This window comes from Entelurus aequoreus, linkage group LG03, assembly GCF_033978785.1.
Source record: "Entelurus aequoreus isolate RoL-2023_Sb linkage group LG03, RoL_Eaeq_v1.1, whole genome shotgun sequence".
Taxonomy (NCBI): domain Eukaryota; kingdom Metazoa; phylum Chordata; class Actinopteri; order Syngnathiformes; family Syngnathidae; genus Entelurus; species Entelurus aequoreus.
The window spans coordinates 22,358,735-22,386,268 of record NC_084733.1 but is presented as its reverse complement, the minus strand read 5'-3'; the positions used below and the strand labels follow the sequence as shown (position 1 = coordinate 22,386,268).

The 27,534-nt window shown below is 39.5% G+C and overlaps 1 protein-coding gene across 6 annotated transcripts in view; it reads left to right on the top strand.

Moving 5' to 3' along the window:
* The first annotated feature begins 4,923 nt into the window (after nucleotides 1–4,923).
* qkia (QKI, KH domain containing, RNA binding a) overlaps nucleotides 4,924–27,534 on the top strand; it is a 131,079-nt gene continuing 108,468 nt past the window's right edge. The window contains exon 1 of one of the 6 annotated variants that reach the window (XM_062041466.1): nucleotides 4,924–5,412. In XM_062041466.1, coding sequence (XP_061897450.1) covers nucleotides 5,268–5,412 — 145 coding nt within the window. In that variant the 5' untranslated portion in view covers nucleotides 4,924–5,267. The remainder of the gene's footprint in view (nucleotides 5,413–27,534) is intronic. The other 5 variants (XM_062041468.1, XM_062041464.1, XM_062041467.1 and 2 more) reach the window with 5 other exon arrangements.

The window sequence follows — 27,534 nt, the reverse complement described above, 5'->3', positions numbered from 1 at the left end:
TATATATATATATATATATATATATAGTATTGGACACACCTCATTCAATGCGTTTTCTTTATTTTCATGACTATTTACATTGTAGATTGTCACTGAAGGCATCAAAACTATGAATGAACACATGTGGAGTTATGTACTTAACAAAAAAAAGATGAAATAACTGAGAACTTGTTTTATATTTTAGTATCTTCAAAATAGCCACCCTTTGCTCTGATTACGGCTTTGCACACTCTTGGCATTCTCTCGATGAGCTGTAAGAGGTAGTCACCTGGAATGGTTTTCACTTCACAGGTGTGCCTTATCGGGGTTGATTAGTGGAATTTCTTTCTTTATCAATGGGGTTGGGACCATCAATTCTGTTGTGAATGAGAAGGTGTGTCCTGTACTGTATATTTGTGTGTATATATACAGTATATACATATATATATATATAAAATGCTTAGCAGGTCATGTACAAGATGCCTAAAATATGCACATTTTTGTCAAAATACACATGCTTGCATACACGTACATGTACTACATATTATAAAGTTGATTTGATTTGATATTAATGTATTTATATTATGTTCCTTAGTAATGTTTATTTCCAACAATATTTAGTGGTGCAATTTGTTATTCTTATAGCCAGACCTGTGTGTTTACTTCTGTACCTGACGGTTTCGGCGACAACTGTTGCCTTCCTCAGAGGTTGTCACATGACAACCTCTAACACCATCATGTATGGAAGTAAATGGAAGTAAACAGACAGGTCTGGCTATAAAAATAACAAATAGCATAATTTTTTGAAGACCTAATGAACTTCTTTGTTTTAATATTTAGCGATGTCCAGATACAGTATGCCATTGCTACGGAATACGCAGCCTACGAGAAATGTATTAATCTAGTTTATTAATACCGGTATTATTTAGCAAGGTTTCCTTTAAGCTAACAAAGCACAACAAATTCCATGTCAAATTTCTGCAATTTTCCACAAATGTAAAAGTACACATTAACATTGATATAGGTTATAAATAGTTTATAAATAGCAGTGACATGGCCACCCTAGTCACTGTACATTGCAAGTTTAACAAACAAAACATAAATTATAACAATTATAACAAAAATTATATTATTATCTTCATGTTCGCATTTAGGATAGCTAGCGACTAGCACGCTAGTTGTCAGATTAGTGCACTAGTTGTCAGTGAACGATTAGCGCTCTAGTTGTCAGCTAGCAATTAGCACGCCATTTGCCATCTGTAGGTTAATGTACTAGTTGCCAGCTAGCAATTTTCGTGCCTGTTGTTAGCTAGCAATATATTTGCCAGCTATCGATTAGCATGCTAGTTGCCAGCTCGCGATAAGCGTTCTAGTTGCTAGGTAGTGATTAGTGCAACAGTTGTCCGCTATTGATTTAATGCCGGTTGTCAGCTAGCGATTAGCGCTCTAGATGTCAGCTCGCAATTAGCACGCTATTTGCCATCTATAGGCTAATGTACTAGTTGCCAGCTAGCAATTGGTGTGCCTGTTGTTAGCTAGCAATACATTTGCCAGCTAACGACTAGCATGCTAGTTGCCAGCTTGTAATAAGCGTTCTCGTTGCTAGGTAGCGATTAGTGCAACAGTTGTCAGCTATTGATTTAATGCCGGTTGTCAGCTAGTGATTAGTGCTGCAGTTGTCAGCTAGCGATTAGCACGCTGTTTGTCAGTTAGAGGTTAGCGCTCTAGTTTTCAGCTAGCAATTAACGCTCTAGCTGTAACCATCGATTCGAGCACCAGTAATCAGCTCGCAATTAACGTGCTAGCTGACAGCTGGTAATTAGCAAGCAAATTGTCAGATAGCTATTCACGCTCTAGTTTCCAGATAGCGATTAGGGCGATCATTTTCAGCTCAAGCAAGCATGGGTCTCTTTAGTTGTCAGCTAGTGATTAGCAGTCTCGTTGCCAGCAGGCGATTGGTGCGCTAGTTGCCTGGTAACGATTAGCTCGCCAGTTGCCAGCTAGCTATTAGCAGCACTATATTGATGGATTGATTGATTGATTGATTGAAGCTTTTATTAGTACATTGCACAGTACAGTACATATTCCGTACAATTGACCACTAAATGGTAACACCCGAATAAGTTTTTCAACTTGTTTAAGTCGGGGTCCATGTTAATCAATTCATGGTACAGATATATACTATCAGCATAATACAGTCATCACACAAGTTAATCATCAGAGTATACACACTACCGTTCAAAAGTTTGGGGTCACCCAAACAATTTTGTGGAATAGCCTTCATTTCTAAGAACAAGAATAGACTGTCGAGTTTCAGATGAAAGTTCTCTTTTTCTGTCCAATTTGAGCGTTTAATTGACCCCACAAATGTGATGCTCCAGAAACTCAATCTGCTCAAAGGAAGGTCAGTTTTGTTTTCAGATGTGTGAACATGATTGCACAAGGGTTTTCTAATCATCAATTAGCCTTCTGAGCCAATGAGCAAACACATTGTACCATTAGAACACTGGAGTGATAGTTGCTGGAAATGGGCCTCTATACACCTATGTAGATATTGCACCAAAAACCAGACATTTGCAGCTAGAATAGTCATTTACCACATTAGCAATGTATAGAGTGTATTTCTTTAAAGTTAAGACTAGTTTAAAGTCATCTTCATTGAAAAGTACAGTGCTTTTCCTTCAAAAATAAGGACATTTCAATGTGACCTCAAACTTTTGAACGGTAGTGTACATTGAATTATTTACATTATTTACAATCCGGGGTGGGGGCGAGGGTGATGTGGAGGGTGTTGGGGCGGGGGGTTAGGTTTGGTTGCTATCAGCACTTCAGTCATCAACAATTATATCATCTGAGAAATGGACATTGTAACAGTGTAGGTCTGACTTGGTAGGATATGTACAGCGAGCAGTGAACATAGTGAGCTCAGAAAGCATAAGAACAAGTATATACATTTGATTATTTACATTTGATTATTTACAATCCGAGGAGGTGGGATGTAGTGGGGGGAGGATGTATTGTAGTGTTACTTAAATATCTTTGTACTGTACAATAGCGCGGTATAGCTTTAGGACCAGTTTAATTTAAAACACAATCACAAATGTATGCAGGATATATAAGTATGGGGTGGGGGGTCTCTGCTCCATTTTTCCATCAGTTTTGGGGGTCTTCGGCCTGGAAAACGCTAAAGATAGGCAACCTGCTGCATGGAGTGTGTTTACTAGGGCTGCGAATCTTTGGGTGTCCCACGATTCGATTCAATATCGATTATTGGGGTCACGATTCGATTATAAATCAATTTTTTCGATTTAACGCGATTCTCGATTCAAAAACGATATTTTCCGATTCAAAACAATTCTCTATTCATTCAATACATAGGATTTCAGCAGGATCTACCCCAGTCTACAAGCAGAGTAGTAGATGTTTGTAAAAAGCTTTTATAATTGTAAAGGACAATGTTTTATCAACTGATTGCAATAATGGTAATTTGTTTTAACTATTAAATGAACCAAAAATATGACTTATTTTACTTTGTGAAAATATTGGACACAGAGTGTTGTCAAGCTTATGAGATGCAATGCAAGTGTAAGCCACTGTGACACTATTGTTCATTTTTATTTTAAGTTTTTTTTTTATTTTTATAAATGTCTAATGATAATGTTAATGAGGGATTTTTAATCAATGCTATGTTGAAATTGTTACTACTATTGATACTGTTGTTGATATTATTGCTGTTCTGAGTGTTGCTTGGTCGGGTTTGGTTTTGGAATTGGATTGCATTGTTATGGTATTGCTGTTAGGGATGTCCGATAATGGCTTTTTCCCGATATCTGATATTCTGATATTGTCCAAATCTTTAATTACAGATAAAAGTCGCCACCTCATCGCAGGGCCAACACAGATGGACAGACATCATTCACACTCACATTCAGAATATAATCAGAATCAGAATAGTTTTATTGCCATTGTTTGAGAACGGGTTCACAAACTAGGAATTTTTCTTGGTGCAATCGTGCAAAATAAAACACATATAACACATATTTGGTAATAAAAAGAGCTGTAACTGAGCTATCAGATCTTGTTATAGACTTAGAAGTAATTCAAGGAATTCAAAGAGCTACTGTTAGGAGTTATTGTTCATTCACACACTACTGTATTGATATATATTAATATATAATGTAGGAACCAGAATATTAATAACAGAAAGAAACAACCCTTTTGTGTGAATGAGTGTAAATGGGGGAGGGACGTTTTTTGGGTTGGTGCACTAATTGTAAGTGTATCTTGTGTTTTTTATGTTGATTTAATAAAAAAATAAAAATAAAAAAATAAATACAGATACCGATAATAAAAAAACAGATACCGATAATTTCCGATATTATATTTTAAAGCATTTATCGGCCGATAATATCGGCAGGCCGATTTTTAGGGACATCTCTAGTTGCTGTGTATTGTTTTGTTGTATTAATTAATAAAAATAAATAAAAATTAAACATTAAAAAAAAAACAATTAAAAAAAAAAAGATTTTTAGAAAAATGAGAATCGATATTGAATCGTACAATGGCGATTTGAATTCGAATCGATTTTTTCCCACACCCCTAGTGTTTACTGTTCGTGGGGTTTGCATTAGTTCTATAGTTCATGCAGCATAATGTGATTACCAATTTGTATAATTCTAAAAAAAATTCAGTTGTATGTTATTTTAAGTGCGTTGTTTTCTTTCTTTTTTTTTTTTTGTAAATCATGCATGTTTGGACCATTGCTGCGCATTTGGCCACTGCACGCCATTGGCCCTCAACACTGTCAATCACCCACCACCTCTGGGGGGGCCAAGACACGCCCCTCGGGGCTCGGCGGTGGACGCTAATTGGCTGTGCTATTAGCCCCGGTGAAAGAATACTGGCCAATCGCGGGCGAGGAGGCGGGACGAGCAGTCCTTCGCGCCTACAGTGGAGGAATCGACGGTCCCTGAGCGCACACTGTCTGCGGGAGAGTACCGAGCACCACTCTCGGGAAAGGGAAATAACGGTTTCTTCTTTTCCTCGCCTCCCCGTCTGCGATCTAACTGCACGAAAAAAAACGATCCTGATTCCGGGAAAAGGGGGGCTACTACTACTACTACACCTTATTGTTCCTAAGAGGTGGAGAGGGAAGCGAGGGATCGGAGCTGCAAGTTTCCCCCCCTCTCTCTGTCTCTCTCCGCTTTTCTTTATTTGTTTTCTCCACAGCCCCCCCAAAAAAGGGATTCTGTATTCGGGCTCGTTTGTGTTCCGCTCTCGCCGCAAAGATGATGGTCGGAGAGGTCGAAGTCAAGGAGCGACCGAGGCCGAGTCCGGACTATTTGATGCAGTTGTTGAACGAGAAGAAGCTCATGACCAGTTTGCCAAATCTCTGCGGCATCTTCACGCACCTGGAGCGGCTTCTCGATGAAGGTAAGAGTCGTGCCGCGGAGCTGGTGGTCCGGGCCGTCGGCGACCAATCCTCACATCGGCGAACCCCGTCGAAAACATTTAACACACTTTATTCAAACCCAAATCACCACCATGTTGACTTTGTTGGCATGTGAGAGTCACATGGCTGAGATTAGCCAATCGCGTTGACTTTTTGTGACGAGGCAAAAACTTTCTCCGGAGCACTTAAACTTCACTCCAGCATCGAGGTTTTGTCAAATAAACCACCTCAGAATGTGTGTTAAGGTGAACTTTACGCTATTTAGGAGGTATTTAGACAAAAATTCACTATCCGGGCCTTTCTACCTTGCACATGTTCCAGTACTTTTAGCTTTAGCCACATTTCAAGCTAGCTTCCCTGGACTCGATAACGTAACATTTTTACACTGACTAAACACATTGAAACACATTTAAACTGCTATTTTTTGACCCTCTTCAAAAGATAATGGTGGCTTTTTTCATGTTTTTTTGTAAAAGTTGTTGCGCAGCAGCCGAGTTTAAACCGCGGAGGAATGTTGTGTGTGTGTGTGTTGCCCAAACAATGGCCACTACTTTTCGAAGCTCGACAAGGCTTCTATAACTTCTCCTTAACTATAAACAAACCTCTGCCTTAACTTCTTTTTTTCCTGTTTTAGCTTTTCCAGTCTCCCCATTTTTTTGGTCGTTTTTGTCTGCCATATTTGATAGCTGTGATTCACACTACTCAGTCGTCCTTTAAATGTTGCTAGCTAGTATCAACAACATAAGTGTATTTAAAAAAAAATGGAACAACATACATTTATATTTCACACAAAAGTCAAGGCACTTTCAACAACAAGGAAAGAAAACAAACAAATACTAAAAAAATTATAAAAAAAAGACAACAGGGGCTACCTAAATCACTTTAAATGTATTTAACAAAGATATCAATTTAAGGGCTTTTGTACTGTTAATCATTCTCCAAGATTTGGCTGATATTTGTAAACCATTAAGCCTTACTTTCATGAATCCACATTTATGTAGGAACATTTCTATGTTACAGTCGTTTATAAAAAAATACCAAATTTGATCTCTTCTATAGTATCAACAGCATAAGTAGGTTTTATGTAATCGAGCTAGGGGGCACTCCCCCCCACCACCTAGAAGTAAAATTCACATTCTAGCACTATCAATGCACTCAAAACTTCACGGAAATAACTTAATAGTTTAAGCGTTTGCCCCGTGGCGTATATGCACCCAGTATTTTGCGGCAAAACCGGTCTGCACAGATTTCTACAAGCCTCCCTTCCAGATGGATGATAAGCAAGTCACATAACAGGAGTGAGTTACCCAACTGGAAACAAATGCCTAGGTTGCACAATGTAACCTCCACTGAAACAAACTTCTTCACGAGTAGGCAGTGTTGCAATAAGTTCAAGAATATGCTTACAAATAGGCTGAAAGTGTCCGGAAAAGTGTTGCACTGCTTGGACAGATTAAAAGAATCACTGCAGTTTTTACAGTGTTTTTTTAAGCTTGTCAGGTGGATAACGGAATGTTGTTTTAATAGCGGAGATTTGATATCATTGAACGAACAGCCCGATCCAGACCGTGATATATTTGTAGTGAGGACAGAACTTTAAAAGTTGTATAAACTGAGTTCTAAAAAATGTGTCTTGTAGCTTCTGTGTCTCAGGCTGAAACTCGGCTCCATTTTTTGTGTATGTTCAAGAACACTCTCAGAAATAGGTATTATCTTTAAAAATACACTAAAAGTCATGTCCTTTGTACTGCTTCTCGGAGCAATATATATTTTTAAGTATTGGGGCAGTAAATATGACACTTTTGGGGCATTTTATATAAATGCCCACCGAATAGTTTTTTTTCAAGTTTTTCGGGTATAAAGAAAGGAATATTAGTGTTGTTTGTAGAGGATTTACATCTGGTCAATAACCAGCTAAAATTTGGTATGACTGAAGAATAACCGTAATCCCCGACCATGTTTATTTTATTGCTAGTTAGGTAGGCATAACTCCAAAAATTGTGCACTGATTTCCCTGAAACTTATGTAGCTTAACACAAGTCCCGAATTTTTTTATTTTCAGTGAATTTGTCAAACTAGTTTTGTTGAGACAAGTTCACGAACATGTTACAAATAGTCATACTGGCACCTTTTATTTAACCCATGATAGGATGGGTGGTGTTTATAGAGAACAGTCTGTGTATTTGACTAGATTTACTTTTGATCATGATCCGGAGTCCCAATTTTGGGGTATGTGTTCATGTATGTACATAAATATGGCATTGTGTTTACATGTTGATGGTTATTCATACAGGAAAGGACACTTTGTCAATACCTGCAGTTTGGTTAGTCGTCTATATGTGGCATTCTGGTGGTATGCATGTCATCTATTTCCTATTGTACTAAGCTGTTTCTCGGCCCTCACGGCATACCCTTTACTTGTCCCCGGAGCAGTCCAAACATGACTTACCATCTACAATCTAAGTGTGGACCTCCCCTGAAGTGTCATATTCCTTGAGTAACAGATGGCAATGTCCAGATGTGCCTCGTAATTTCCCAGAATCCAAACCACCACGGTTCTTAAAAAAGTCAGCTTGGTTGTTGTTTTGTAATTCCGTTACAGTGCCGGAACTCAAGCATTGAAATAATTGGAAACAAGCTCATAGTATGTGTGGTTCTTTTGAAAAAATCCAAAATACCTTTGGTGCAAATGTTATATTTTGATATGTATGGTTGTATTTCCTAGTATTTCTAAAACTAGTGTGTTACAAATAAGTTTTTTTATTGGTTCTGTTAAAGTCTTGGCGCCTCCTAGACCTTGCACATTAATTGCTAAATTAGATTTTGACCCAGGAGATCCAGCGTCATACTAAACATACTTTTCAGTTTGTTTTTCTGGTGTCAATGCAGGGCTTTTAGTACCGTATTGTGTTTGATGAACAGATGCAAAACTATTAAAAAACAAGACTCCCAAGCCCCTCACTTTCACACCCCACGCGGACTGCTTAAAGTTTACGAGTGAGTTTCCACAGCACCAGCCCAAACATTACCCCAGCGCCAGAAATTGCGTGTGCGTGCTATGAAAGTCACCCCAGTGCCGAGAAAGGCCCGAACGTCTGGATCTTGTTAGCATTTGTTTGCTTTTCTTGCCCTCTTTGACTCGGCTCGCCGCCCTGGTGCGAGATTTAGGCCTTCTGCGTTTTCACCCACATTAATGCTGTGCAATGCTGTCCCCACCCATGGTAACATGACTTTGGTGAAACTTGTTATAGCCTTGGACTCTGTAACTATTTTACTAGTTAGAACTAAACACTTTAGACGCAGATTGTCTGAAGGTATGCTAGCCTAACAGCTGCATTAATCCACCCCCAACACTTCATCCACCCAGTTTTTAGTGCATGTCTTCACAGCTGTTCCTTTGACTGGGGGAGAAGCCAACCCCACCCTCGTCTCTCCCACCATTCTCAATGCGCTCACATTTTGTTGCTGACGTGAATGTAGTGCCTCAAGGTCATTGTGGTAGATTGACAGGAATGCGCCACCCCCCCTCCGTACGTTGCAGTTGTTCGTCTCCCTGAGGTGACACCTGCTGTGGAGTTTCTCTTTATGGCCTGCTAGCCAACAAGCAGCATCAAATTGCTGTATTTTTCCCTTGGCAGGAGACGACAGCCCATATAACACATAGCGATGTAAGGGAGTTTTGCTTATGTGGCATTTTTTGTCCTATGATGATCCAAAAGAGTGAAGTATTGATTTTGAATTGTTTAATCAAAGCAAACCGCTCCCTTCGGGCTTGTTTTTAGATGTGTTTGTTTAATAGATTTAACGGGCCATTGTTGCAGTGCAACAGCATGCTGCCCCACTGAACATTGCGGTGCATGGTACCACTTGTTCCCCCTTTTACATCACCACTTTTGTGTCTGCTTGTTTTTTCTCCTCCACAAGCTTGACTTTCCCTGGGGGAGCTGTCAACAATTGGAGGACAAACGGTCCCCTGTCCACCACAGAGCCTTTTGTTGCGAGACTGTTCCTTTGGGAATGGTTGTTTAGACACTTTGATACAATACCGTACGTCTGCACAGTTGTTTTCTTTATCCCCTCCCCATCCTTGGCATCCGGCTCCTTGTTATCTGTCTACATCTAGATAGAGTGAGCACATTTTCTAGGTTAACTCTTGTGTATTCAGCAACAGGACAGGACCTACGCTAACCTCTGACACACAATCAATGCGGCATCTATTAGGATAGAGCGCCGCACCGCTTAGTGCACCGATAGTGGCTGACACAATGAGTCAATCGAGGGTGTTTTGCCGTGCCGTCGTCGCAAGCTGAAACCTGCTTTATTCCCCATCAACCCCCCAGACCCCCTTCACATCCTCTCCCAAAGCACCACTTTATAAGCTGGGATTTAATTAACGAGCGGCGATCTGTGGAACGCTTTACTGAGCCGTCGCCGCCATTGAGGAAGTGCAATCTGGAAGCTTTGTGGGGTCTGGTTTTGTCTGCTTTTCCCCCCAAAACTAGTGTGGACCACAGACCGCTCGTGGTCCCCAAGAATTCCGTAAGGAACTCAAAGCCTTAATTTAAAAGTAAAAAGTACAGGTAGTGTTTACGGTATCATTCACTTAACGCTGGCATCTTTCCCACAGAAATCACCTCAACAGATGCAAAACTTGCAGAATTACCTCAAAAAAACGAAAAATTGTCAGGCCACATAGGAAACATGCGGTGTAAAGGGGGCTCTCTTTTCTGTTGTTTTCCAGCTTCCACGTGGGTTTCGGACTGTCCTTTTTATTTTTTGGACTCTATTTCCAAACAATCTCCCCAGCATGAGAATCACTATCCTACAATAGTCACCACTTTCAGTGTTTTTGTGTCGTTAGGATTTAAGGGTTCAGTAGTAGCTGGATTCAATATTACTTGCCTTCAAGAGGCTTTTGCAAGAGCTCCGTTACATGGCCCTGTTGATCTTCAGGCTCTTCATTGTGACCCTAAACCCTGTCCCCCGTCATTCCACCCTTGGCCCCTGCATTAGCAACGGCACCTCCCAGCCGGTGTTGTGTGATAAAGTCATCAGACATCAGCTCCAGGGCTGTTATCGTATGCTTCAATCCCACAAGTGCTGGGGCCCTCCTTATCACTGCCTGCTTCTGCTTGGCCTCCTACTGTCTATGACTGTTGACTTACTATCAGAGACGCTGTCGCCTGAATGTAACCAGTCTTTTAAGTTTTAGGTACTCTTCCACGTATGTAAGGGTGTAATTTCTTATTTACGCCTTTACCGCAAACCACAGTTACTCCCTCCACCCTCCAAGTTATTTCAGCACTGAATCAAAACAATCCTCTTCCGTTTTTATTTGCCTCTGGGGCCAAAACACGTACAGGAAATTACACAATTTGAGACAGGAGAAGGCATTGTCTGTTTTTTTCCCCCTACTCTTCCAAGACGGGGAGGCGACAGCCAGACAAGCGACACCTGTTTTGCGTCCACCGTCTTCACAGAGGTGGAGTCATAGTTCTTTTTTTGACTAAGATTGCATAATGAATCTACCTCTCATCCTGTCCCCACCCATCCTAGAACTACTCCTACCACTTTCTCACATTCTTTTAATCGTAGTCATTCCGAGCGTCTTTGTCTGATATTGTTTCTTTTTCATTCCCAAAGAGAAAGTGTATCAGAGTTACATACAACAGGAATCACACGATCAACATTTAGACCCACTCTCTCTTTCCCATCCCTCTTTATCCCAAGAACGAAAGATCAAGATGAACTGAATGCTTTCTCTGTCTCCTTGCCCGCCCACCACTGCTGCATTAATTTCCTGTGTCCTTTCACTGGAGGACTAGGAAGCGAATTTTGGCAACCATCTCAGGAATTCCTCTGCCCTTAACCTCCACCACGTCTGTTTGTTTGTTTTCCCCAGTTGCTCTTCGTTGTCGCAGGTATACTGAAATATATGTTTTTCATAGCATGTCAACTCCAAGCTACTTTAAAGTCAACTAATAGCTCCCTAAATTTCTCATTTACCAGACCCTTTCAATGTTAATCTCCCTTTATCCCGGTCCAGAGCCTTTAGTACTTTGGCCTCCCTGTGGTTCCAAGCCTTTTACCACGTCGTCTCACTCGTTTTCAGCCGGATGATAAATCAAAGGTGAATAATTTACCTGTCCGCCATCCGCCTGTGTTGTTTCTGTGAGGCCTGGCAAGAGCAGGCGAAGCTGCCATCACCTTCCCTGAGGGGTTGCAAAAAGTGCGTCAGTTTGATTCCTCTGAAGTTCTCTGTCATCTGAGTATGAAGCGGCCGACACTCTAACCTCGCTGTCAGCTGCTTGTCTCAAATCTGTGCGACCTCCATGCACTTCTAACGCATTCTGTACAACGTTGTATTTCTCTGGGATAAGTGACTATTTTTTAATGTAGTTGGTATACTGTTAGAAGTGCAATTTAGCCATCAATCAAGTTCTTGGTCAATAATCTGTGTTGTTGTTCCTTGCTTTCGTCAAAGCTTGCCCTGCTTTTCTTATTCACCTAATGTGTGTTCAGTTTCCGTGCTTGGATTAACTTTAAAACTCTCATACTCCCACTGCAATATTCTTTTGAGTCAGCTCCAAACAATAGCAGCTCTAACGCAAGCTGTGTCGGGGCAATTCTATCTTTTGGTTTTTGTTATTTTACCACAGGCAGTCTCCATTTAACAGGCTTTGTGCCACCGATGACTGCGTCTCAATGTTGTCCGTTTGGATTTCCCCAGTGTTGCTTTGAATTAAATTGACAGTGTGTGTGAAAGTCTTCCTCGCGTGACTGCCACCTTGGAAATAGCGCAGAGGACGAGCAATCCTAGGTTTTTGTTTGGTTTAGTGTGGACAAACACATTGGTTTCCTGTTTTAAGTGTAGCATTGCTGCATCCTTTTGTAAATAGGGGTTGGGCTAGATCCCTTAGTTCACAGCACAGTGAGCCTCTCTCCACAGAATATAATACAGCTGATCCTCCTAAAAACCTGATTTTCTGGAGAATATTTTGTGGAGTTTTCGCAATAGTGCGCAAATAATAGACTATATATATCAATTCATACTATAACGACCAGCTAATGTTAAAGTTTTATGTTTGTGTGGTTTGGATTTGATGTCAGTTTTTCCCATGTTTGCAAACACACTGTCCGTGCCTGAAAGGTGATTAGCAGAGAATGAGGAGGTGGTGTTGTGTGTCCGAGAAAGCGTGGACTCACAAGACGAAAGTGTTTGCACAGGAGGTCAAACTTATTTGAATTGTGCCATTTGTTATCATAAGATTGGTAATAAAAATAAAAAATAGCATTGGACTTTGTGTGATTTTTTTTTTCTTTCTGGGAGCTACAATACATTACTTTAACTTGTTTTCAAGTAAAAAAAAAAATTCAAGGTGTGGCGGTAATGAAATTGCTGTGGGGTATATCGGTATCTTAAACAAAACTTGCAAAGTGCTTAAGGTTGCCTAAGTGTTTTATGGCTAAAATAACTAGCGTTGAGACTGAGAAGTTCTTTTGTTGTATTAAAGTAACGTGTTGTTTATCTTAAAGTAATTAGTTAGCCGTTACTATTAACGTTAGGTTTATAGCCTCACGCCTGTGCTCGGGGATAGATAGAGTTTGTACTCGCTCACTGCGTTGAAGTCCGCAACGCTAGGTTAGTCCACATGGTGCTATGGAGAAAAGCACTTTCAAGCTGAGGAGTAGCTAAACATTTGACTTAAGTGTGAGTGAAACGTTGTCGTTGTGAAGAGAAGGAACAGTTGTTTGGGAAAAAATGTGGGAACTGCTCGTTTATCCCTGACACACTCACCCCATCCTGAACTAAACAATGTCGAGACGACCCCCTGAAACAGCGACTTAACTATGAAGCTAGAGCTACACCCACAACACATATTATCTGCTGATGATGTTGTAAACGACATCATCAATGTAAGATCAATGTACAAACAGGACAGCAGTCGCAACTTGAGAGGCACGCTCTTTTTTTAACAACCTCAAATTGTCTCCTTAATCGTCGTCAAGCTGTGAACAACAGCACTGCAGACTTCCTCCCTTCACATCTGGTCTGACTGCGCTAACAAAATAAAGGTTTCAAAAAGTACCCAACACAATCATAATGTACCTGAAGCACTGATTGAAACATTTACACAAGTATTATGCTTTGATCTAAAATACTGGTCAAAGTTGTCCAAAGATGTATTGCACCAATAAATGTGACAATTTTTGCTTTTAATTAACAAATATTTAAAAAAATATTACGTGATGCAAGAAGCATGGTGGTAAAAATAAGTGTAACAGGTAAACAACGGAATTAAAAACAAAATTGAAAAACTAGAGTTTAATTATTTTTTTTATCTTGCTTTGTTAAAATGTATTGTTTTTTATAATTTTTCTTTGTTTGTTACTAATTAATAGCCGTTTTTTTAAAACTATATTTGAATTGTAGTTTTGGTGGTACAATAAATACTTAATGGTGTTATTAATCGTGATTACAATATCAATTCAAATAATTGTGATTATTATTTTTGCCATAATCGTCCGGCCCTAGTTTAAAGCTAGCTTAGCTATTAGCATACCGACTCCTGGTTTTCTCTTAGTGTGCAACATGTTTAGCCTCATCCTCCAGTGATAAAGTTACCTGATAATGATACTTAAAAGATTAAGTAATACAGTTTATTTGCCATAATGAAAGTCATTATTATTATCTTAGGGGAGTGGTTCCACATAGACATATAATTAGCTGCTAGCCACTTGTCAGCCGGGGCACTCAAAATAAATGCAGTGTCAGCCAGGATTCAAAGGCATTAACCGGCAATGGCGGTTACAAACTTTTTAATGAACATTTTCCAATACTGATCAGAAGCCGATCAATTGACACATTCTTAACTTTATTATCCCAGCCTACAAGTTTTCTAAGACACTTTCTCTGAAGTTGTCGAGAAAATATAATTTATTCACAGGGTCTTATATTTTGGGTAAGTACAGTATTTTACAGTCCAAATATGCATCAGCCCTTACATATGCTGTTTACAGGTACATCATTTTTCACTAAGTTTGTAGTAATTTTAAACCCTTGTATCCACATCACACACATACCGACAATTTTCTCAGACATCATGCACTTTGTTTACACGGGTCATTAATCCATGGAGCCCCCTTGGTACTTAGTCAGCAATGTTTCAGCTGCAGCAACAGGATCTCCTCTTCCTGGACACAGTAGCAGTATTGCCAGTGTGCGTTTTTCCGGCGAATGGAAGCAGAAACGGCACCACAGCGCTTACGTTCCACCCTGACTGCTTTGACCATAACGCACATTGCATGCTCGTAACTAAACATCGCCTGACATCCGCTGGCAGGTGTTGTCGGTTTAAAATAACAACCCATAAGTAACTGCACTTTTGTCCTTGTTGAGTCTGTTTGTCGTCAGGTTGAGCTCTGCCTGTCCTTATCGGCGCAGTTGTTGGGGGGCGGGGGAGGGATTACTGTGCCAAATACAAACAAAGGGGGCGTTTTATGCTACTGAAACACAGAGCTCATTTACTACCATTTGTAACATGCGGATATTGTTATGAAACCCCCAAAGTCTGCTGCTCACTTGATGGATTGTTCCCACACAAAGAAGGAAGGCGTGTCAGGCGAAGGGAAGATACCAAGTATGATAGTCAACAGTGGTTCTGGTTGTGGGGGACAGAATTCCTCCTATGCGATCTGAATGAGGTCATCTTGTTGGCTACAGGGAAGGTTATTGACCCCCTTGCTCAGCTCCACACGCCACCCCCGTGTCCTGCCTTCCTCGCCTCAACCAATGATAGACACACAAAGGCTGTTTTGTGTTGTTAATGGGCCAGACACACACTGTTGTGGTCATCCCTGCTGCACACAAGCGGTGTCTGTCTAACTGAGGTCAGATACGTCACAATAGGGAAATTTCAAATCACGGTTATCGTTATCACGGTATTGTGGAATGTGGTCAAAAATACTTATACACATCGAAATATTTTTAACCTACTGCTCGCTAGTGTTACCATATCTGAGTTATTGTGTAGAAATATGGGGAAATAACTACCGTAATTTCCGGACTATAAGCCGCTACTTTTTCCCCTCGTTCTGGTCCCTGCGGCTTATACAAGGGTGCGGCTTATTTACGGCCTGTTCTTCTCCGACACCGACGAAGAGGATTTCGGTGGTTTTAGTACGCAGGAGGAAGACGATGACACAATGATTAAAGACTGACTTTTCATATACCGGTAGGCTGGTTATTTTGATAACGTACAGGTGAGCACTTTGTATTACTTTGCACCGTTGTATTATTTGTACTCTGCACGAATGCTGTTCGCCATGTCAAAGATGTGAAAGTTTGATTGAATGATTGAAAGATTTATTGTTAATAAATGGGACGCTTTGCGTTCCCAAACAGTCATCTCTGTCCCGACAATCCCCTCCGTGGTAGCAGGAACCCCTATATACTACGGTAATTACACATCAAAACCCTGCGGCTTATAGTCGGGTGCGGCTTATATATGGAGCAATCTGTATGTTCCCCTAAATTTAGCTGGTGCGGCTTATAGTCAGGTGCGGCTTATAGTCCGGAAATTACGGTACAAAAGTACACTTCATTCATTAACGGTGTTACAAAAAAGATCAGTTAAAGGCCTACTGAAATGAATTTTTTTTATTTAAACGGGGATAGCAGATCTATTCTATGTGTCATACTTGATCATTTCGCGATATTGCCATATTTTTGCTGAAAGGATTTAGTATAGAACAACGACGATAAAGATCGCAACTTTTGGTATCTGATAAAAAAAGGCTTGCCCCTACCGGAAGTAGCGTGACGTAGTCAATTGAACATATACGCAAAGTTCCCTATTGTTTACAATGATGGCCGCATGAAGTGAGAGAGATTCGGACCGAGAAAGCGACGATTTCCCCATTAATTTGAGCGAGGATGAAATATTTTTAAATGAGGAAAGTGCAAATGAAGGACTAGTGGGGAGTGGAAGATGCTGTGAGAGCCGGGGGTGACCTGATATTCAGCTGGAAATGACTACAACAGTAAATAAACACAAGACATATATATACTCTATTAGCCACAACACAACCAGGCTTATATTTAATATGCCACAAATTAATCCCGCATAAAAACACCTAGGTGTTTGTTATGCTAGCTCCTAGCTACTAGCTCGAGCTAGTTATAGCTCGAGCGGGTAATATGGACGGGATCCTGTATATATAACCCGCCAATACAATTCAAACACCTGCACAACACACACACTCACTCAGCCCAAAGAACCGTTCACCTAACCCAAGGTTCATAAAGCTTATATATTTAATCAAAGTTACGTACATGACACGCACGTACTGGCAAGCAATCAAATGTTTGGAAGCGCGCGGGTGGGACCTGATATTCAGCTGGGAATGACTACAACAGTAAATAAACACAAGACATATATATACTCTATTAGCCACAACACAACCAGGCTTATATTTAATATGCCACAAATTAATCCCGCATAAAAACACCTAGGTGTTTGTTATGCTAGCTCCTAGCTACTAGCTCGAGCTAGTTATAGCTCGAGCGGGTAATATGGACGGGATCCCGTATATATAACCCTATATATAACCCGCCAATACAATTCAAACACCTGCATAACACACACACTCACTCAGCCCAAACAACCGTTCACCTAACCCAAGGTTCATAAAGCTTATATATTTAATCAAAGTTACGTACATGACACGCACGTACGGGCAAGCAATCAAATGTTTGGAACCGCGCGGGTGGGACCTGATATTCAGCTGGGAATGACTACAACAATAAATAAACACAAGACATATATATACTCTATTAGCCACAACACAACCAGGCTTATATTTAATATGCCACAAATTAATCCTAATGCTAGCTCCTAGCTACTAGCTCGAGCTAGTTATAGCAAGCGATCAAATGTTTGGAAGCGCAGCTGTGTACTCACGTTATCGCAACTGTGTATCCAAATCAAAGTCCTCCTGGTAAGAGTCTCTGTTGTCCGAGTTCTTCCATCTTGACTGCATCTTTCGGGAATGTAAACAAAGAAGCGCCGGCTGTGTACGTGTTGTTGCTGACTTCCCTCGCAAAATAGACACTTCGCACCGACAACTTTCTTCTTTGCTTGCTCAGCTTCTTTCTCCATAATGCAATGAACAAATTGCAACAGATTCACCAACACAGATGTCCAGAATACTGTGGAATAATGAGATGAAAACAGAGCTATTTCGTATTGACTTCAATGGTGTCCGAATACTTCCGTTTCAATGATTGACGTCACGCGCATACGTCAACCCTCAGAGGCGTTTCGAACCGGAAGTTTAGCGGGAAATTTAAAATTGCACTTTATAAGTTAACCCGGCCGTATTGGCATGTGTTGCAATGTTAAGATTTCATCATTGATATATAAACTATCAGACTGCGTGGTCGGTAGTAGTGGCTTTCAGTAGGCCTTTAAAATAATACATGATGTTGGATATAGAGAACATACAAACCCTTTATTTATTGAATCAAAAATACTGAAATTCCACGACATAGTGAATTTGCAAACAGCTAAAATTATACACAATGCAAACTATAACCTTCTACCTAAGAATATACAACAATTCTTCTCAACAAAAGAGGAGAAATATAATCTTAGAGAAAAATGTAATTAAAAACATTTGTATGCATGTACAACACTTAAGACCTTCAGTATATCAGTATGTGGAATTAAATTATGGAATGGATTAAGCAAAGAAATCAAACAATGTACTAATATGATCCACTTCAAGAAGCTCTTCAAATTTAAAGTGTTTACAAAGTACAAAGAAGGAGAACTATGATAAACATTCTGAATTTATCTCATCCATCCATTCATTTTCAAGATAATCTTACTCATCTCACCATATGAAATGTAACTTACTTCATTATTCATTTATTTTTATTGTGATTACTTATGGAGTATATTGTGAATAAATTGAGAACAGGAAATGAACAAAAGTTTTAGCAACTGTTATGCAAAAAAAAGGGGTAGGATTAAATAAGCTCTGCTTCTTCCTACTCCTTTTCGAACATGTTGAATAGAGAAACTGGAAATTGTGATGTATAATGTTGTATGCATGCATGTTCGAAATAAACTCAAACTCAACTCAAGTTTTTTTTTTAAATAGACACAACTTTAGAAGAAAACATGAAATACTGTTTTGGCTTTTTAAGATCCACAGTATTTTTGAGTATTTAAAATATGTTTATCTTCTTTCGTTCTGATTTGTAAAAGTTTCAGTGTGTTTTTTGTTATTTCAAAATGCAAAACAAGGGTTGCACGGCCGGTTTATGTGACGTAATGCTGATGCACACACTGTTATTGACACGTTTGTGCACAGAACGATCACTTTGTTCTAAGGCAGGGATAGGGAACCTATGGCTCTTGAGCCAGATGTGGCTCTTTTGATGACTGCATCTGGGTCTCAGATAAATCTTAGCTGACATTGCTTAACACGATAATGAATGATTCCGCTGGTAATTACAGTGTTAATAATAACGTTAAAATATAAAACATTCTCATGCATTTTAATCCATCCATCTGTTTTCTACCGCACCTGTTCAAGAAGTCGCATGAATGGTAAGAAGTATTTTATTTATTATTGGTTAGCTTCAGAATAACAATGTTATTAAACATAATAAGAGACTTATTATACTCTAAAAATGTTGGTCTTACTTAAAAATGCACGCATTTAGTTGTATTCAGTGTTAAAAAATATTATATGGCTCTCACGGAAATACATTTTAAAATATTTGTCTTTCATGGCTCTCTCAGCCTAAAAGGTTCCCAACCCCTGTTATAAGGGAACACAGCCTACATAGGTTTAAATGTGTATGTTTAAACAGCTTAGTTGCTCAAACAGCAATGTGTTTCTAAGTGTTTAGATTGGGGTATGTCGTTTCTTAATGGAGAAAGATATTCATGTCTCTTGTATTCATGTTAGCCTTCAAGACAGCTAGCCAGCCATTAGTGTGCTAGTTTGCTTCCCCAGTAAATGAGAAGTATCACCAGCCCATGAGTTTATAGAAGTGTGTTTATCAATCACAGTTTTACGATCATTTTTAGTTTTAAACACTAATACTAACCGTTGGGAGTTAGTTGTTAGGTCCCTAGTCCTAATATGTTTGTGTCAATATTTCAATGTGGAGTACTTAATTGAAAAGCTGCTTTTTGGCAGGTTTGCCCTGAAAAAGATTATCTGCTCTAGTTTGTCTGGTGTAAATGTTTCCTTTGAGGGCATGTCAGGGCAAGCTGGCCTGATGCCGTCAGATAAAATTGAAATGTTATTTTAGCGTCCGGATGGATTTGTTTTAATAGCACTAATTTATTGGCTCGCTGTCGCATTAGTTAATGTCCCCGCAGCTGGGCTGTGAGGGTGCGTAGCTGCAGCTAGGACGTGTGTGCTGGTGCCTGCTGTCGAGGTGCTGTCGACACCTCAAGGTGCTATCGTCAGGAGATGGACTTGTCTTCTTCTTCTCCCTGGTCCTGGAGTGTGTTCTTATTGATGCTCCGCCTCCGTCACCATGCATTTCATCACCTTTTTATCGCTCTAAAGCCCGAACGTGCATTCCACCAGCTGGTAGGAGGTAGTGTACTGCTTGACACATGGCATGTTCCGTTCTTGCCTTCATGTTTTCCAAAGTAGAAAATTGCTGTTCCCAAGGGAATGACTCATTTTCCTGGCTTTGTTTTTTGTATGTTTGACCGGAATGACTTAAACTAATCCGTCTGTTCATCATCTGTCTCACCCCCCCTATTTTGCCCTCATCTTTTCTACATATGTTTTCTTTTTGGCGGTCTTTCCTCCACTTGTGTGCGAGATATTCCGCCCTGAGGCGCCCTTTGCCTCGTTCATGTGAAGACCAGTGGTGATGTTAAAGGCCCGCAACGTGGCCTGTCGCTTCGCATCAGCCCAGCGCTCGCCTGGGATCCTAGCGGTGCCTGCTGGCTCTTGACACGATCACTCCAAGGCTTAAATGTTGCTCGAAAACAACACTTCGGTGGCAGCGTCTGCAGTCTTGTGTATATTCTCCCTCATTGGTGAACGCTGTGACACGGTTCAGTGGAACTGTAGCTAGTTGAGGAAGGCTTCCTATGTTTTTCTTACAACCCCATCAGCGTGCCTTTTCAAACACTACTTTTGATCCTATGCAGCAGACAAAACAACCACCTCAAACTAAAAGTAGTTCATCCTATGGCTGATGGATATGGCCAAAAACTACATCATGATGTATGTTTTTATGTTGATCAATATTGATAATTATTGATACTTTTTATGGCTTATTTAAGCCTGCCAAATACGTTCCCATGGGTGCTATTTATCAGTGGAGAGAGTGTCTGGGAGCCAAGTAGGATGAACGCGGCAAAGGTAATACAATAATTAAAATAGATTTGAAGTTAGTTGCAGATTTGAGACTCTAGATAGCTGTAGTGTAAAAGCTATTGAACACTACACAGTAGTTTGGGAATAAGATAATTTAACCAACACATTGGAAGTGTGAGGATGTTGCTGCACTATCTGCATTATAACCAGCAAACTAAAGACAAGTTTCTGTTATTGGGTTGATATATCAAGATATCACAGTTTCTCTTTTCACTCCATGCAGTGAATCCACAGCAAGACAGAAAGACGGCGCAACCACACTAGTGTTATGAGAGTAGCGTATGTGTGTGTGTGCTCCTTTAAGAATGGCAGTGTGTTGGGTGAGTGACATCAGTAAGCAAGTGGTAGCATGCAAGTGCAGCAGTAGAGGCGAATGTGTCCGGTCGTGTCCTCCAGAAATAAGAATAAAAGCGATCAAATTGTCACGAATCGGCGGCCCGGTCAATCCGACCTGAAAGCGGAGCTTAGCAGACTCATTGTCGGGTAAAGTGAAGGGTGTTACCCCCGATGAAAACATCAGCCCAGGAGGGAAGGTCTGCCCTGTGCTCTTAGACCCTGGTCTGGGACTGTGAGCCGAACAGCAGGAAAGGTGTAGTTTGATACTGTTACGTGATTGGCTGTCAGCGTGTCCCTCCCATCGCTCAGTGACATTTCCTGTTTCCTGTATTCCCAAAGTGCGAGTGATTCATGAAACAAATCTTGCTTCATAATTCATGGTTTCTTCCGACCAAAAAATAAAAATATGTATCGAATATTCTATCGAGCACATTTAATATTGATATCGATTAAGTGTCTATCGATATATATATTGATATTGTATTATCGGCCCGAGGGATTTTTTTTAATGCTTCTCTTTCAACGGTTATGAATAAGGACTATAAGCCGCTACTTTTTTCCTACGCTTTGCACCCTGTGGCTTATAAAATGGTGCACTTAATTTACTGATATTTCTTCACTGACTGCTATAATGCAAATAGTTTTCATAAAACACATGTAAAAACACTGAAATTATTTGTTATTGTTGGTGCTGTGGCACCATTTTTTGGATGAGTTCGCTCACTGCAGGTGCTGTGGGGTGAATGTCTACAGTTGATTCTACTGTTTAGAGTTTTCAACCGGACGTAAAAGTGCTCTTCCGTCTTCAAGTAGCGTTTCTATTCGTATGGACCAACTAAAACAAATCTTATTTGCTAAACCGTCTTTTGTGTGATCTCTGTATTAGGGCTGTACACTAAGCTTTTTCACTTGTAGCACTGGTGCTACTAAATGAAAAAAATTGTAGCTTTTTCTATTACAGCGTGTGAGTGCGCATTTTGTTCTGTGTCCTGATTTGCTAAGGGACTGTAGACCATTGTTAATCAATCTTTTTCATGCCATGTGTCCTGTACAGTACAGAATGCGTTTAGCTTGCCTAATTTACAAAATTGTTTGATGCGAGCATACATATACGGTACAGTACTGTAAACGGGAAAAAAACATCTAATGAATATAAAAAAACAACCTGTTAAAGAAAAAACAGTAAATGAAAAGAAAACATCCTGTAAATGAAAAAAACATATAGTGTTAACAAAAAATATATATAATGAACAAAAACACATACAAAATGACAGAAAAAAATCAACTTACTGCACGGATTTCACTTAAAGCAGGTATTTTTTGGAAAGTAACCCCATATATCTACATACAATATATAGATAGATATACGTAAATATCAATATAGATAGATATCTATTTATATAGATACACACACACACACACAGAGCTAAAACGGCCCAATTATCGTCAACTAATACAAGCGAAATGACTGAATTTTGTAACAAATTTGTTTTATTTTTAACAATGTGTGTTTTGCCAGCTACATGGCTTATCTGTGTACTTTAATCCATAGTTTTATTTTTAGTATTTACTAATAATTGTATTTTTCTTAAAACACAGACCAAGATTGGCAACCATAAATATGAAGCATTTAAAATAATGTCAAAGCTTTTTATTCTGTTCCAACCTAATAATTAAATATGGCAGACTGCGTAATAGGGAAACATGTAAATAGTTTGAGTGCAACAAGAAAAGCCCAAATTGTTTAATGCCTTTCAATTTCTATTTTAACCTTCTAAAATTGTTTAAGTACAATAGGAAACATATGTTTAATGTATTGTAAGATGTTCTGTTAAAATAAAGCCAATATTGACATTTTTGTTTATTTGCTTCCTCATTATCAATTCAAACAACAAAGTGTTATTTATTGGGTGGGCGTTTTATAAGAGTGTAAATCTGGAAAGGACAACAAATAGCTGTTAGAGTGTAATTTAAAGATCCCATTTAGATGTAAATTAATTGAAATATCATGTCTTTGATTCCTCAACAACTGTCTACCTTACTAACTTTTGATATGTAGAAGAAAACTGACTTGTTTGTCACAAAAAACATATCTTGCGAGCACAATTTGAAGGTGAACGTAGTCTCCTGGTAAGCTTTCGCCTGGTGGCATCAAAGCTTTTTGTGTAGTAATCAAGTGACCTCATTCTCTCATAATGAGATGTTGGCAAGGAGGAATGTGCTTGTTCCTCATTCTGCCATGTTAGCTTACATACTCAACCCTTTTTTTGTCAGGCTCCTGACACTACAATCTTGTCCTCAAACAATAAGCCAACAGAGGTGTGGGAAGATGTGTTAAAGTATTACAATTACCTTGTCCTTGTGTTTTTTTTCATCACGTTTTTGTGGCAAGGCAGAAGAGTACTTGACATAAATGGAAGATTGACTTGAATATGAGTCAGAACTGTCTTTCAAGAACTGTTTTTGAAGAAGACAAAATCAAAAACCAAAAAGACTATCTTTTTAAAGATTAGTAGATTGGTACTTTTGTTTAGCTTCTGGTACTTCTAGTTACTTCTTAGCTGTTCAACAGTTGATGGCTGTACTTCATTGATCACCATTATCTTAAAGTAGCGTCATAACTTGCCTGTTTGCTTAGTTGCACACAACCTTTAAGACACTAATTTCACCGTATCCTGGTCACTGCTGTGTGACTGACAGTATAGATTGACTAATTGCATCTATGAGCAATAAAGGCAAGCTTTGCATTGTTTAGTTTTGCAGTTATTAAGTTACAAAACATGCATTGTTTCTGAGCCAATTGTTGAAATAACTATTATATTTGTCCATCCATCCATCCATTTTCTGCCGCTTATCCCTTTTGGGGTCGCGGGGGGTGCTGGAGCCTATCTCAGCTACAATCGGGCGGAAGGCGGGGTACACCCTGGACCAGTCGCCACCTCATCGCAGGGCCAACACAGATAGACAGACAACATTCACACTCACATTCACATTCGGCAACACAATCACTTTAAGATCTGCGTTATCACAACTTAGGGTACAGGAGTGCTTCAGTATCAACTACAATGTTTTTACAAGTTGGTCTCTGCTGAAGGCCTTTGCTTATTTTTTGCTTATAATATTCCCACACTGGTCGTAAAGACAGTGGTCTCCTCTGTGGTTTGGGTGCGGACAGGAAGCAAAGTTGAGGTTATCTTTACCACCTGTGTCGACAGCTTTAGCTTTTCCTTCCTCTACCCCCCCCCACGTCTTTCATTTCCTGACCCTGGACTCCTTCCGGACATTGTTACCCCTACTAAACGACCAGCAGTGTGCAATCTTGGTCGCAACTTGGATGCCTTTTGTAGCTGAGTAATTTTTTATTCATTTTTAAATTTGGTTCTCCTTCATCCCTGTCTTTTTAGTTCAAAATGTTATTTAAAGTAGTGCTGGAGGCTTGGAAAACAGTTTTCGACAATCAGGTTGCATTACTGGAAGGAATTGTCCATCTTCGTTTCTGTGCCAAATGTCAGAAATGGTCATTTATTGTTGTAGTCTACAGAAAATGTGACCAACACTTGCTCTTCCAACCCACTTCTTAGCAATACATCCTGAGTCTTCATCCTGTTATTCTTCCCCCTTCCTTTTCATACATTGTCACATCTCTTAGTGGGCTTACAGCGTGCATCCTGCGCTTTATTTACCACAGCTATTGTGTGTACTGGTGATCTTTGCAGAGTGGTTTTGTAAGAGAACACTGTTTTTTGTTAGTAAATACGTTGGCTGCATTTATTGTATGTCAACAAAGAACATCGACAGCAGTAATGGGTCAAACTAAAGCAAAAAAGTAGGATTCCCTACAAACACTGCTAAAATTTGGCCATGCTATTGTTTGTTTTAATGAGTGAAGACTACATGATTCTATGCACATCTGTCTGAGGGTTAAATGAAAATATATATAAAATTGATAAAACTATTGGTTTTATAGTATTTGTGGTTCTCTTTTCTCTGGTGAACACAGCAATAACATATATTTACTCAGAGGGAGGCCTGAGTTTGCATTTATGTGCATTTCTGTTTGAGCTAAGCTGCGTATTGGGGCGACTGATAAAGGTGTTCAGAGAAGAGATGTGCTGTATTTGCGGAATGTCTCAGCTTGGGCTGCACTGAATTAGTTTTGTTACAATTCACACTATAATTAGCTGGGGGAAACACAGCTCCCAGCATTCTGTTAGCCAGCTTCCTTTTTTGATAAACAGTTACATCTCTCAGCTATTCTGGGACACTGGCTGAACTCTGGTTTATAGAAATAAGTTAACAGCTAACATGAAATAAATTATAACAAAACCAATGCTGCTGCTGTTTTTACAGCATTAAAATGTTTTCAAACTGAGACTGAGTTGGGAATATTTCAGTTTAAACCTTTGGAACAAGATGAGCATGTCAACACTGAGGAGTCTGTTTGCTGAATGAGCTCGAATACAACACATTTGCTCACCCACTTGAAACACAACTACCCTGCAGTCCATATTCACTTCGTGTTTGGTGATCAAGCTATGTCAGTGTAAAAAAATCTGTTTTGTTTATAAAGGTCCTGATTTGATTGTCAGTTAAGTAATGTACAACTCTACCTCTGACTGCATGTTAAATATTGAAGTGCAACTTTGTCTGTCAATACTTTATTTTGCCATTTTATTTATTGTTTTGGTTGTGTATATTTGAGGGCCCCCACCCTCTTTAACATATTTTATTGCTTTTCGTTGTAACTTCTATTCATGTGCAAATTTTTGCTAACAAAGTGCATTTTATTATTTGTTTCATTTAACTTGGAGATTAAAGTTTTCATTCCAATTACAATGTTAAAATTAACGAGAAGTAAGAGTTTATTGCATTTGAAAGGATATTCATGCATTATTATTATGTATTATTACATCAATGGTTGATTTGGTCTCATAAAAATAATGGCAATAATATACAGTAGTTTATCGGCAATAATGTGTAGGTCAATATATCTTTAAAGCCTAGTCTCACATCATCTCACAACCTCATCCAGGGTGATAATTTTAGTATATATGAGATTTAATGGTTTTGCTGCTGAGCAAAGTAATGCTATTTTCATAAATGTACTACTTTCCAATACAGAGTAAAATGAAATAGTTTTTTTAGTTTTCACTTTCCCTTATTACTCTTTTATATAGTTGTATTTCCAAATGATCAGAATGTTATTTGTCTTTCATCATCGTCTCCTTTTCTCCATTTTCTCTCCTTGTCTCTCTGCATGCTTTGTCTAACCTGCACAGCCACATGCCCTGACACACACAGTAGTCACTACACACACGGTAGTCACTGCAGTCACCACCAAGCAGTCAGAAGACTGTAGGAGTCTTTTCCCACCTTCTTCATTCCACTCCTGCGTGCATTCACACAAAGGCAGCTCCAGAAGTCGTGCATTTACTATGACCAGTGATTAATGGCTTTGCAGATTGCTCCTCTGGGATACTGCCACACCCACACACTACAACATATTGCTATGCTCTCGACTGTGCAGTCAGAGGTGAGCCAAATGGCGACATGTTTACAGCTTTAAAATGTTTTCAAACTGAGACAAATTTTGAGGAAAGGGAATATGGGTACTTTCACACTGATTTTTGTGTAGGTTTCTACCCTGGTTTGGGGTTATTTTCACTTAGTTTAAAAGCTCTCCTGAACGGTTAGCAACAGGTGCTGTAATAATAGTTGGTATTTGGAACTGTGACGGAAACTGCAAACAAAAACTTGTCTTTGTCAATAACTTTGAAAGTTATCTGGACACTACTGAGCTATGGTACACCAGCAAATGACCATGTCCACTTTTAAGGGATATTTTCACACGATTGAAAGGAGTGGGGGTAAGGCTGTTCTGTAACTCGCCTACTTTCCCTCTTTACTTTGTATAGTTACTCTCAGGTCGTTAAGTCCAGTGCAAAGTAAAACGTTTTTAGCTTACTGCCTACCAATAAATATGTTGCGAAGAGGTTTTAAGGTGTGATTTTGCAGAAACAAAACATGGCAAAAGTCAAATATTTTTGCGACAACAACCAGGACTTTGGCAAAGTCAGGAAACAAATATTTGTACTCAATTTGAATTTTTTTGTCATACAGTCATAATTATAGTCACTAATCATTAAAGGGGCCACATTTTCCATCCATCCATTTTCTACCGCTTGTCCATTTCGGGGTCGTGGTGGGTGCTGGAGCCTATCTCAGCTGCTACCGGGCGGAAGGCGGGGTACACCCTGGACAAGTCGCCACCCCACATTTTTTTTCTATTTTTAAAGCACTTCATTTTGATCTACATAACATGTAATGATGGTTCTTTAAAGGCC